The sequence below is a fragment of the Apostichopus japonicus genome, chromosome 4, assembly GCF_037975245.1.
Source record: "Apostichopus japonicus isolate 1M-3 chromosome 4, ASM3797524v1, whole genome shotgun sequence".
NCBI classification, from domain to species: Eukaryota; Metazoa; Echinodermata; class Holothuroidea; order Aspidochirotida; family Stichopodidae; genus Apostichopus; species Apostichopus japonicus.
Genome location: NC_092564.1, coordinates 5,774,129 through 5,788,581, shown reverse-complemented (window position 1 = coordinate 5,788,581; position 14,453 = coordinate 5,774,129). Strand labels below are relative to the sequence as shown.

At 39.7% G+C, this 14,453-nt stretch overlaps 3 protein-coding genes across 3 annotated transcripts in view; 1 reads left to right on the top strand and 2 right to left on the bottom strand.

Annotated features, from left to right (window-relative positions):
• The window catches only part of LOC139966273 (uncharacterized), a 262,794-nt gene extending 249,562 nt beyond the window's left edge, over window positions 1–13,232 (bottom strand). The window contains exon 1 of the mRNA XM_071969129.1: window positions 13,223–13,232. The gene's annotated coding sequence lies outside the window, so the exon portion shown is untranslated. The remainder of the gene's footprint in view (window positions 1–13,222) is intronic.
• LOC139966276 (cholinesterase-like) overlaps window positions 1–14,453 on the top strand; it is a 52,971-nt gene that overhangs the window by 16,923 nt on the left and 21,595 nt on the right. The gene's annotated exons all lie outside the window — the stretch shown is intronic.
• On the bottom strand, window positions 1,479–13,647 carry LOC139966277 (ectonucleotide pyrophosphatase/phosphodiesterase family member 7-like). The gene is made up of 6 exons (XM_071969132.1): window positions 13,180–13,647; window positions 12,549–12,711; window positions 7,861–8,477; window positions 6,804–6,944; window positions 4,889–5,026; window positions 1,479–4,000 (listed from the first exon to the last, which is right to left on the bottom strand). Exons 1-6 carry the CDS (start codon window positions 13,264–13,266, stop codon window positions 3,764–3,766), a joined length of 1,383 nt encoding a protein of 460 aa, XP_071825233.1. The 5' UTR covers window positions 13,267–13,647; the 3' UTR covers window positions 1,479–3,763.

The window sequence follows — 14,453 nt, the reverse complement described above, 5'->3', positions numbered from 1 at the left end:
CAGGGGTGCAGCACTTCCCATTAGTTCTGAGCTTCCGTTATCTATTTGAAGCATGTCAGAAAGAGGAATTACTCTTAATCGGGGGCCGTGTCAGTCCGCCATCGGTACTTTCCGCGATAGAAAATGTGCGCTTTCCACCATAGAGAAAGTGCCATCCCGACATGTTACCCCCCATGGCGGTAAAGCATTTTTTGTATGGCGAAAAAAACACATTATTGTGGGTTGGGGTAACGTTAGTATGGGGTAACGTTGGGGTTACGTTAGTATGTAGGTTAGAAATATAAGGTAACGGATTGTTAGGATGGTTCGGTGCTACATGGTTGAGTGAGTGATTAGCATTGGGTTGGGAACAAGAAATTCACAGAAAAAATGAGGCAAGGAATAAGAGTTTATTTTGTTTGTATGGTATGGAGAAAATTACGAGGCAAGTCATTGCATAATAAAAAGGTAGCATATTGTGCGAGCATATCAATAGTTTCACAGAACCCCTTCCCACACACCCTCTCCCAACCTTCGTTTGGTTTGCAATATGCTGACACTGTTAAACCATCTTCAACACATGCAATGTATAGGTATATTGCTTCGCTTTACTCTACCTAGGCCTGCAAAATCCACAAAATCGGTCTTTCAAATCGACACTCTGTCTTTCATTAATAAACAATCAGCCTGATTTAATTTGATTTATTTAACCCCCTATCATATATTTGAAGACATTATATCGACTCTTACAAACTTACAATTAATACTATTCAATCAACCTGCACGTATATTAAAGACTATGTACGAATTCCCCAATATTTGTCTTAAGTACAATTCAGTTTATCCAGCGAACCATCACATTTTAAAGACGGTGTACCAGCCAGGGGGGGGGGCGGCGAAGGGCGACGCCCCCTCCCCCTTTGCGCATATTTTTTTTATGATATCGCTAGTACTTTGAAAATAGAAAATGTTTAGATGCAACTTACAACACCTGGGAAGTGTCATTTCCAGCGATCTGGGAGGCATTTTCGGCCAAAATTTTCTTGGACTTCGCGCCAACCCATGGTCATGGTAAGTGCCAACCGCGTGCGGCCATCTGAAAAAGTTAACTTTCTGTTGCTTGTAAGTGACGTTTTGTTCGTGTCGCCACAAAATGCAGACAGTAATGAACATGATACCTTGTTATCTTAAGCACGAAAATACAATTAGAGAATTCAATTTTATCGGAATGTATTTGATAGCCCCAGTATGTCAGGAGGCGAAGTCCTCGGGAAGCCATAGCATTTTGAGATATTTTTTGCCCTTTTATAATTCTTTGATTTTCCAAGGGGTCGGGGCAATTTCCCCCACACCTTTACCAACCTCCCGAGGATGACCGTGTCCCAGCGGTGTTAAAGTAGTATACAGAAACCCAAAAGAAACAATTTCCTATCTGACGATAAACGGATAGGGTTTTTTATTCCCCTTGGCAAGCTTAGTAATAAGACATAGAGACATGCTTTTGATATTTGCACTCTGAAGAATGTATTAGTTTTCGGACGTACTTTTTCATTACCATACATAAAAGTATATCTTAAAATTTCTTACTCCTAATATATAAATATATCATTTACTGTTTTGTAATACTAAAATTATGGATTCAATAATCGCTCGTAAGGACATGTTGCTCAAGAAAAACAGTCTATTTCAATCTAGGGACGTAGCCAGGAGTAGCAATGGGTGCGATCACCCCCTCCCCCCTCCATTGAGTACCTCGAAAAATAATATTGAACTAAAAGCAGGAAATATCATTAAAGCCATCTTTTCAGTTTGAAGGAAGCTCAGCGACCCTTCTCAACCTTTCCCCCTGAAAGTTCTTCTCCTACGCAATACCATGGAGCTATAAACCTGGGAATGCTTTTATTACTGTTTATGTCCTGCAACGTGGGAGGCATCTTGGGCAAACTCCGATAAGTGTAATACTGTTCCCTTAGTGAGAAGTGCCCCCTTTAAAATTCTACTCCCCCTCCCCCCTCTCGCTACGTCCCTGATTTCAATACACGGGAATACACGGTAACTGCACGATGCCCTTCCCTAAGTAGAAATTTGTTTTATTCAAGAATAACTATGCTTGATAACCGTAATAGACTTAATACGAAAACAAAAAAATCGATCTACCTCTATCCCAAACGGAAAAAATAAAAAAAAATAATCCATGAACTATAGAATATCAACGCACCCCCCCCCCCCCTTTTTGAGAATCGATTTTCACTCCATTTCAAATGCGCAAATCTAATGCTTATCATTTATGGAAAAAGAAATAGAAAATGCAGAATTCAATATCTCTTCATATAAAAATGAATCCATTGCACGTTTGCGGGTATGTAACTTCATATATATTAGAAAACATAGCACCATTTAACACACACACTTTCACATAATGTAAAACATCATATGCACACACAACATATAATTATAACAAATTTACTGGATGGAACATGCAAATCAACTTATTAATTGATTCAGAAAATAGAATCTACAGTACTGCTGATGGAGAAAGAGTGAGACAGGGGTCTTCTATAAAATATTGGGTATAATTTAACTTGATCCCTGCTCAGACTTTCTACAAACGACCGAATGTGCCTTTTCAGACAAGGTGAAATCTTCATGCTTACGATTTAAAAAAAACGCCTGATACATTGAAGCTCAGCAAATCTCTGCATCATGAAAACCATTCATAATAAGTTTTAGAAATGTTTGTTGACATTTAGCTCTCTGTGACGCAATATACTGATAGAATTTAACTATCTATGAAATAATCAAGATGGGTAGACTCACACATCCTAACATGATAAATTGTTTTTGGTATACATACATTAACCATTGAGAGCAATGATTTTTGTGACCTTATATCAAAAATAAGGGGAATACATAAGGATATAGGGAAATAAACGATAGGGAATACACACAGAAGCACTACCATTGATAATGTACCAAGGTGAAAAGCCCTTAATAAAATATTTGATAGATCATAAGATCTTAAGAACAACCTTTCAGATTATAAGATATTGAATATGTTTCAAAGGTTCATCGAGTCAGCAAATACTATACGCTGCATTAAACATGCAGGATTTACGATCAATATTAACATAATATATCATATTTAACCAATACAATGAATTTGCATGGCAACGTAAACACGATGATTCACCGTTTGGATAAATGAAACGATAACCTGTGGAATATGATAACATATCAGGAATCCACAAACAATTGTCTATTGTTAAGACATTGGAGTTTGGTCCACATAACAAAGAAAGGTGACTCGAATCAACGATAAAATACTAAAGGCTATAAGCTATATACATATAGGTCTAAACACACCTTGTCGACCATGGTATTACTCTTTGGTTTCAGGACCCTATCATGAAACTGACTAAAACTGACTTAAACGTTGGCTAGTGGCTAGTGAAAGACAATGCCAAAATTATGAGTACAAATTAAATCACTCCACTGTTGTTCTTCTCGGATCAACTATAGCATAAAATTTGAGACACTTTCAACATCATATCCCCTCATCACGTGCGGCGGATATCAATCATATTTCGACCACCCGCCATTTGCAACATTTTATTTGCATAGTAGGTTAAATCTTCAAGATTATCCCTTTCTGAGAACAACTACTTCCAGGCATGAATATTCATGTCCTGCAAGAGATCGCCAACAAAATTTGGCGTGTCCTCTTAAAACCTCCGAAGATTTGTCAGGTCAGCAATCAGTGTTGAGGAGGGGAACTGATTTACAATCATGCGTCTATTGAAGACATCACGTAATAGCTACTACCAAGGGTCGGCCAACCGTGCATTAGAAGGGATACAAATGTAAACAATAGGGACATTGTGATGACTATGTTGTAAGTGGTATGTATATCCTGGAGATCGTCTGAAGGACCCGTCATCATCTTGGTATATCTGGGACGTGATCCATTGTTGGGGACAGCTTCGAGCTTTAGAATATCACACATCATCTGGTATATGTCGACCTATAGTAAAAAGATGAAGAAGAAACATTTGCAAACTGTGATACTCGGTTGTCAGGGAAACCAATTATTATTAAATGATGCATAGAACGAAACAGCTGACAAGATGATTGGCATAGGGTTGTATTGCATAGTACGGTAGTAAGGTATTACCGTGTTACTAGATAGTTCGTTCACCATTTCTTTAAACAAATATATTAAATAATATATTAACTTGAAGAATTATATGACACAATTTTGTACATCCTATTTAAGTGTATTATTTACTACGGTCATTTGGTGAAACAATTTAAAGGACGCAAAATGAATAATCAACTGACTGCGAATCGTATAGAAACAGCCTTTTCACGGTCTCACTCGCCACGCCCTCCCCCCCCCCATCCTCCCTATCCCCACCCATTGTTGTATATATATATACAGTAAAGATTCAACTCATCTCATTTACCCGTTGGGATTCGAAATTAAGAATATAATTTACAAAACAAATTTGACGGTAATGATTCTTAATAATCACAGGTTGCTCGAGTGAAATCACTTCATTTATCGTTCAATGCAGGCGGTTCGTCACCACATAACACTCCTATACTGTGTACTTGCCTATTGCAGCACCTGCACCGAATGTTTATGCGCGTGTGCAAGAACTTCGGCTACATTGTCCTCCTTAATGTGTATCAACACAGTTGCAAAATACACGATTAGATTTGATATATTTCTTAGATCTCGTACCGTACTTTGCAGGCTGTACAGTTGCACTCACACCCAAGCCTTGTGTGTATCGTGAAGCTCGACTACTGTATACATGGCTATGCATCCTAGTTCGGCTAACTGGAAAACAAATTATTGTTCAACATAGACCTACATAAAGAAGGATATGTCAATATGTATACTTACGCTTTCGAGTGGCCTTGCCCTGAAGTTGCTTTTAAAGGCGGGCCCTTTAGCGTAAAAGGATGCTTTCATCTCCATTGCGGAGTTATCAAATCCATGGTCGGATCCGTTCAGAACGGTGTCAGTTAAAGGGTTAAACGTCTGCAAGACAACAACAAAATGGAAGAAATTAGAAAGAATATAAGAAAGCTGTTTTTTTTTTATAACAAAGTGCTACTGCGGATATAATTAGCTGAGAATATGGCTATATATAATTTAGCCGAATATTTTGTTTTAATATCAAGGTTTTCTGACGTCAACAGTCAAACCCATGATTGTATCACATGATTATTCTCGAGGACAGTTTCAAAGACAACTCTACTAAGTATTGGTGTTCAATATAAAAATTGAAACTTTGTCGTGCCCTCAAAGGTGGGTACGGGGTGCCGGGGGGTCCTTTTTTTTACGTTGGGCATGGAAGTGCATCATGGGCCCGGGGAATGGTCTACTTTTTCCAAGTCTAAATGTAGGAAATTGCGCCACTGAACGCTTTACCCACGGGTGACGATGGCGTTGGGGGAAATACCACTCCCATCCACCCTATCACACACCCTATCCCACGCCCATCCACCCTATCCCACACCCTATCCCACACCCTATCCCACACCCTATCCCACGCCCATCCACCCATCCACCCACGCCCATCCACCCTAACTCCTACATTCATTAACAATTATGCATAGATATATCTTGCTAAAGGACAACGAAATTGATATATAGGAGAAGCATAAATAAGGGTCATTCCGTGTCAAATCATTGATGGCTGTTGCTGGACCCTCACCAAACTTTACCACCCTAATTCCATGATTCAAAGAGTACCATGAAATAGTCAAATTCTAAATATTTGGTGCATTTCTTCAAAATAGCCTCCTGAATATTTTTTTGGACAAACAGGGTGGTACTATATCTCTTCTAGAAAAAAAAATAATCGGAATATTTCAACATTACGCGTTTTGAGTTATTGGCTGTATGTCAAAGACGACCTCTTCTGTACCTCAAGGCAACTTCAAATTAATAAAGATAAAAGCTAGAGCCCAGCAATTAGGTAAGTTGTATAGAACCTTGTAGGCTACTTATAATAAATCAAACTACCCTCACAGCTCTCACACAAATTGGTATCAAAATCCCGTCCTGACTCACAGCATGAAATAGCAACTTTTAGAGCTACACAACGTGCAAACGTTATACAGGAAAGCATTGTAATCATTATGTTCTATTGTTTACACTGGAGGTAATAACCTACGAAACAATCAAGTACCCTGAAGCGACAGTTTAGGAGCAATTAATCACTAAACAAGTAAACATAGCTCATTTCCAGTGTTAATAACCAAAATTGAATATTTTGGCATATTTAAGTTGACCTAACTCCACAAGACAATGTTTTATTGCCTTACTGTATAGTTTCCAATTCTATGGGATAGACACTATACTAAGGTTGTTTAATTGCTGAGTACTATTCTATTCGGACCTCAAAAATTGCAGAATTTCAAAATGTGATAATTCGGCCCATTTTGAAGCAATGCAACTGACATTTTCAAAAAATGCTTATTTTATAATGTTCCAAGCATAACAAATAATTTGGTAATTTTCAAAAGAGGTCGAACTACTACGTACTCCAAAATTTCGTGATTTGATATGGAATGACTCAAAAGTAATAATAATTATAATAATGAAAGAAAAACAAGCAAAAGTGCAGTTGATATGTATCCTCTCATAGCATTATATTGAGAGGTTCTCTCAAGTAGGTGAGCTAGATTTTAAGGAAGCGGTACTTGATGGTGACCCAGAAGTAAGAATGTGCCGCTATTATTATGGTATAGGTAAATCTAAATATTGGAAGTGTTCTTTATGGTATAAGTATAGGAGAGAAAAGACATACCATGTGTACATGCCAACCGGGGTCAAGGAAGCCGATGATAGGTAAATTACGAGGATGATTCCCGTAATGGAACCGTTCAGGGAAGTCTTCCTTCTTGTAGACATGCATTACAGGATTAGCCTTAACGAGTTGACGATAAACCTGGAAAATTATGAACAGAAGGACCACTGATAAAAAAAAAAACGAACTTGCAAACATACGAGTACAAGAGCATGATTGAGTTGATACGACGAACTGTACAAATGGTACACATACGAACACACACATGTTTGTATTTCATTCCAACCGAGGACCCCATTGTATTTTCCATTGTTCAAATCCACGTACCCTAACCTTAACAATACCCCATACAATAGAATTCTTCCGAGGACGTGGTGATTCTTTAGAAATCACAACCGAGGACCTGGAATTCTTTTGTTCAAGCTCTCGGTCAGATAGAAAAACAAACGCATACGAACACACACTAACACACACGAACACACACTACACATACGAACACATACTGCACATACGAACACAATCGAACACACAAACATGAATATTAATCCAGCCGGTTCAATGTGCAGCCAGTTGGGACAATTTCCCAATGCTCATACCTCTCTAAACTGCTCCCCCCCCCCCGGTTTATCATGCTTTAAAGCCCTGGTATATTGACAGTACAAACAGCTGCTAACACCTTTATCTGACAGAAACATGTTATTCATACTGCTCGTACTGACACTACGAGTGCTCTAAAGAGGGACATGACAGTAGAGTATAGAAATCATTGTCCCAACTGGGTGCAATGTGAACATATCAATCAATCGTGGTCTGCAAGCGAGACCCCCTGTACTCGGCCTGGCGGCGAGTCTGAATGACTGCGTGATAAAAAAGAAGTCTTACATCGTATTTAATATTCTTAAAGAAGAAAGAAGCTTGATCATGAAAAAAAGATGGTTGTACCATAGTTTGCTTCATCAAGCCCCTCCCTCCCTCCCTCACTCGCCATTACCCTCTATGACCCCCCCCCCCCCACCTTGTCTCCCTAAAAGACCAGAAAATATAACAATGATATTACCTTATTGAGACGGCCTGGACGTGGCATTAGTTGAAATAAAGCTGACCCATACATGACGCTGAATTCTATGTCGTCCTCGTCAATGTAATCCGTCAAACTGACATATTTATCCTTGTCTATGTTAACATGTCCATGATCACTAACCACGATTACATTCAAGGTATCCCACAATCCTCTTCGATCTACGTCATCCAATAAGGTATTTAGTGCAGTGTTAGCACGCATAATGTCATGGTTGGATCGTTCAGTGCCTATTTTGCTTTCGTGTAAGGTGTAATCTGGTAAGTTCATATAGAGCAATACTAAATCGAATTCGTCATCAGCTATCCAAGATACCGCATCCAAAGCGCGATCGGTCATTGGGTAGTTTGTCAGTGACCAGTGCGACAAATGAACGATTCGATCCGATAAAACGCCTTTGATGGGAACCCCTGTACCTGGGTACATGATGCCGCCTACTTTCTTCCCCGCTTCTTTGGCAGTAACCCAGACCGGCTCGGCACCAGTGTCGAACCATTCGGTTATGTTTACAACATCTTCGAAGTGGACAGTCCTTGTTTTGGTGGTTGAGTTAAAGACTATATTATGAATTACGCCATGGCTCTCGGGATAAAGACCTGCAGAAGAACAAAGAGAGATCGAGGGGGAGAAAGAAACAAAAACAACAACGTAAAAATCTGATATCAAATAGGTTTACTTTACGTTAAAGAAACCCCTAGTAACAGGCGGGTTTGGCAACCTAAGGCCACCGAGCAGGACAGTATATATATACGGTAGATGTTAGCAGTGTTACCGGCGTTAGCGTTTTTGCACTAGATTTACCGTTTTTAAACTTTTCTGGTGTTCTAGCGTTTTTTGCCCGAAATTGATGGTTCCCCAAAAAATTGCACGTCTCCGAAACATTCAAGGTAAAATTACCGCTTGGCAACACACTTGAACCTATTTATATGTTACTATTACACACATGGGCGGCGATCCTGGGGGGGGGGAGGGGGATATATCCCCCATGAAAATGGGTGGAGGGGATGTAATACACCATATCCCCCCCCAACACCAAATGCCAGGGATAAGAATATTTTCATGCCTACATTTATACATCATCGTGAATGTACGGCTCTTTTTTAGCTTCATTTCTCGCCTACCATAAACGCAGTGCGATCTTTTCAAATAGAGCGTCTTTATAAAGCAAGAATAGTTGACTGTATAGCTTCATTGGCCGTATAACAACAAAATGTATTATTGCGCCCACGGTATTGATATAGTACATATATATGCATCCTCATAGTATTCATATAGGCCCTATAGTAGGCCTACACACGTACATGTTCCCTCGAACAGCTGAGAATCTCAAGTTACCAGGGTAATGCTTAATACACGTTTCACCTGGATGCCCTAGCAATCGGTCCCTAGGAATGTAACTATGTGTAATTGTGTATTGCATGTATATAAGCCTATAATAGCCTGCATGAGACCATTTTCTTCATCGAATAATATAAAAGAGCTCTCGAACATTCTAACGTAGCGCCTGAAACAAAATTGACAGGGGCAATTTTCCCAAATAACACCAGAAATTTAAAAAAAAAGTATTTTGGATCCTGATTTTGAGATATTTCGGACATGATATCCCTATTTCTTTTCTTTTCTTTCTTCAGGGAGTCTTCCACATTGTTAAGCTTTTAAGCTTTATGGAAGACTTCCCTCCACTTTGCACTTTTGTGGCAAACAAATAAATAAATATAATTTTTTTTTTAAAGTTGGGTATTATATATGCCGCTTGGAAACCTCGGGAAGTGCTGTTTCCGACCATCTAGAGGGTTTGTAAATCCCAAAATTTTCTTGTACGCTTCGCGCCAACACATGGTGGCGCTACGCTTAGATAGTCAACAAGGTCATATCCCCCCCCCCCCCCACTCGGAAGTACGGATCGCCGCCCATGATTACACAAAGTTATCGCGGTCTATATATTCATTATGAATAATGCACAACGTACGTACGGCTGAGGCCACGTTTGCATGAAGTAAATGTAAGGAGCGGTACTGTGGGCCATTGTGTGTGTTTATGTACACACTAGTACGTACATGCACAGCCTCACCTCGGATTGAGACGAGAATCGTTTCTCGCAGTAAAATTTCGTCTGTTTTTTATGTAATTATGTTGATTCTACAGTTGTTTTGTTATGATTCTGAGCCCATTATGACTTGAAATTTGTTAAAATAATCATAAAACTGTCTATCATATGAATAAGTGCAACTTGTGATGGAAGGGTAATAGGCTACATTACATATGTTCATGAAAATCTATATCTAGCCTTTTCTGGGGTTTTACTTTTGCAAATCTAGCGTGTTTTGGGCATGTGCCGCTGGTAACGCTTGTTGTTAGCAGTTCCCTGGCAGGACGCAGCTGGAAAATCCGTAAAGCGACACCGGCCGGTATAAAGGGAGGTATGCCTTCCAGCAACGACAACTTGAACTTGGGCTAGAGCGGCTACTGCATGAGTGCGGGAAACTGTATGCTTCATACGAAAGGTTTACGGGTAATGGAATGTTTTGTCTTTAAACTGAAAGTTCAGGTGAACTTTTGGATTAAAGTAATCCAAGCACCCTTTGAAGTTTGCAATCCTTTTAGCATATACTTCATATCGTTTCCCCACTAACCACACTGAAGTTTGTTTATAACCAATAGTGAACTTGAAGCAATCAGGTGTGATGTCATATATATGCACATTAACAAACTTGGCATTATTCTTGCTTTAATTTACATTTACGGGGGTGCACCGAAATATGAAATAAACAACTTTCGCTGTGTAAACATCCTTAGGCAGAGATGCCGTACCCAATCTAAAGGTTAAAAATAATAATAATAATAGTAATAATGAAAATAGTGACAACAACTTGAACCATCGTACAAACTGCAAAGTTTAATTATCAGTATAGCTCGGGAAAACGATATGTTATGAAGTATAGTATATTACTGGACAATCTGAGTCAACTTCAACATCGAATATCACATGAGAACTATATATGTCAGGCAAGCTGAGCGGATGGATGATTTTATATAGGAGGGGATAACCCTGGGGTCGTTGAAGCCGACTCCCTATACAGGGGGGGGGTTTGTAGGTTTTCCCAGAAAAAAATTAGGACTTCAAATTGTTCATTCTGCGGCCTATTTAGATCATAGAGTATGTTTAATAAAGTGCAAGATTGTGCTAACTAGCGTAGCTAGATTTCTGTTGTATTCTCTCTTTTTTTTGGGGGGGGGGGGGGGTTGGCAACGCCACTGCTGTCAACAACTAATTTTGAATTTATGTGCATTAGGTCTGTTAATTCTAAGATCTACAAATTTGTAGGATGACCGGAACTATCAACAGGAGTTTGTAAAATGTTACAACAGAGAGAAAAGAATGATGTCCATGTTCTTCTTTTTATTAGAAAGCATTAAATTGTTGCGTTTGCTAATATATGAAGACACTAATTTTCACTTTCTAGTGCTAGTATATCAGCCTTTTGACTGGTGCCATTGCCCGGTGTAAACATTGCGATCAAAGCATCGGTCTTTCTTCATATCATCAAGGACACCGTGTTCGTGATCAAACAATACTGTCTGGTGACCTTGACTGTTTAAACCCTGTGATCAAAGCATCCTGCTATTTTTTTCTCTCCGGTCTGTCTTCTTATTATAAAAGGATACACTCATGCAACGACACACACAGTCAATTGACTTAACAGCGGTAACTTGGAGACCTTAGAATAGGGAGTTGAACTCCCTGCTTAGACAATGTAAATTTTTTAATTAGCCAGTTCTTCAACCTAAAATAGGTACATAGGCCTACATACATCACACTAAACACACGCTATCCGGCTCCAATATACACATGTCCTTGCAAACGCCGGCAATATACGTTATGCAACATCATTGCACGTGCTGCCCTTGTGAACAGCATGCGTTACTTTGTCCATGTCTTTGTCCATGTGTCAGCGTAATACATCTCGGGTCAGCGTAATATATCTCGGCTCGGCGCGGCGCGTACCGTGGGCGAATTTGCTGTGTTGTTCAATAATGAACATTTACGTATGAACAGTGTACAATAGGGCGCATACGATCAGTCGGTGCATTAGCGGAGTGCTATAACAATTTTTTTTAGTCTAAGTTTACGATTAGTATTTATTGTTGTTTTTTGACGATACTGTGCTGATGGGTGTCATCTATTTTATAATTGTAACTTTATTAAAGAGCTCCCTGGTGAGAGTCCAGGGGCGAGGGGAAGCCCTCGCGATAGCTGTACCATTTTTTGCAGATATTTCTTTGTTCTCGATCTGCTAGGGAATTTCAAACACAAATTTACAGGTCAGAATGGGTAGTTGTACTATCAACTTGGGCTTGTTCATGATATCTCAGATCCCGGTGGTAGGGGTGGCGGGGGGGGGGTGGGTAGTCAAAGTCCACAGCCCTGGAAGCTGCCCCAATATTTAAATATTTCTTTGTTCTCTCATAGCGACTTTTAGTAGTTTTCTAGGACAGTCATATATTGAGAACTTACCAATGTTTGGTGCCACCCCTCCCTCTGTGCATGACTCTTCGCGTTGACTTTTGTTTAAATGTTTTAGCTGTTTTTTAAGTCTATAGGCATATATTTCCGAACCCATAACTGCGTAAGAATTCGGATAAAAGTGTGAAAAGCGTACACATACCTGTTGCTATGGAGTAGAGGTTAGGAACAGTGTATGTAACGAATACTCCATTGAGCCAGTCAGCACGAACCCCTCGATCTTCAAATCGCTGAAGACTCGATAATTCTAAACCATATTTATCCCAGCGAAGCCCATCAACAAGAACGAGAATGACTTTTTGCTTCTGTGAACAAAACAAAGGAGGGGAGGGGGGGGGGGGGTAAACGAGTGATAGGAATCGATCGATGCTATGAGTCACAATTAATTATATAGTTGAATAAATTTCGGTGTCCACGAAAGGATTACAAAATAACCCAACTGTACAATACAGTAGACTATCTGAAATCCAGTAATTTTGTAGACTTGCATATTTATATGTTATATGCATATATGTATTATATGTATACGCATAACATTGATTTTGTACCTATATTTATTGTTGACATAAATACAAATGTGATGCAGTTAAGCCGGTATATTTGAAAGGTAGGCTATGTTAATTTTGTTGGTAAATATTTTCACAAATATTGTTTTTATTTTTGGGCCTAATTTATCCTTTTCAATTTCCAAATTTTCAATATCGTTAATATTTTTGGTTTGTTTTTCAGTTTCCGATTTAAATAGGCTAATGAAGAAATAAAAATCGACATACCTTGCTAGCAATAAAACCATCTACTCCAAATAACAGGGCCAATAGCTGTAATCCTAACATGAATATCGTTCTCGTTGAATCTGCCATCCTTTTTAACTTCGAATCCGAGGTATTCCGCTGTTGAACGTAGATGATATTGCCGTAAGTTACCACGGACGACCTGTCCAACGAGTCCCGACGATAACTGATGAGGCAAGCAAACGACGCGGAAGAGGTCAGTCAGCCGCGACTTTCTCGATGCACGTCTAAAAGGGTCCGTACCCACGACGGTTGCATGTGACAAGCAATAGAATAGACTGAACTGGTGAATCCGGTCTTTTTTTCATGTGGCTAGTGCCAGACCCGTATATGGGCATACGGGCTCTGGCTTATTGTGGAACACCGTTGCAAATCGATATGCATCTCATTTGCAGATAGCATCTTTGCTGTATGTGTGCAGTCGACTGCGGTAACTTTTGTTCAAGTGGCAATGAATCACGGCGGGATTAATTTTTACGAATGATAATTTCGTGCTTGCAGTGTGTATTCAGTGTGGAGCAAAGGCCGTACGTACGTTGTACCGCGTTAATTAGTTTCTGCGATTGGGTGATAATATAATAATTAAGGAACTTCTGTGAATGTATAGCACATCGGCGATTGATGGCGCTGAGCAGCTGGTTCACGTGCAAACCGTATGTAGTCTTTAAAAGTGAAAACTGTGACACAACAAGTAAACAAAGCCGATCCCTCCAACCACCGATAAAATGAACCCTCCCCAACCCCAACCCCAGTACCCTCAAAATAACAGCATAGAACAAAGAATTACATGAAAGGAGAGAAAGATAGAAGAGGGAAAAGGGCTTGGACGCCGTTTTCGATTCAAGAGGCATTGCAAGTGCAAGTGTGGCCTCCCGAAAAGGGGGACGGGAGGGAGGGGAAGGGAGGGAGGGGGCGGGAGGGGGACGCGAAGGCAATGTTTAATGGACCAAAAAATCAACACATTAACTTGAAAAGACCGTGTAAGTGAGCCAGGTTATGTTAAAATTTGCATTGTAAGTATAATTTGTAACACAATATATATCATGCTACAACTGTATATGTCAGTAGCCTAGCAAAAATCTGCTGCACAACTTACCACTTCACCCTTCCCACCGCCCCCCCCCCTTCCTTCTTCCCAATTTCCGAGCCCTTTATCGCACCGTCGAGTTCTCTCTGACCATGTGGCCTAATTCATGGAATTAATTTAGATTTTAACTTTGTTCCGCTAAATTCAGCTCGGAAGGTTAACAACATCT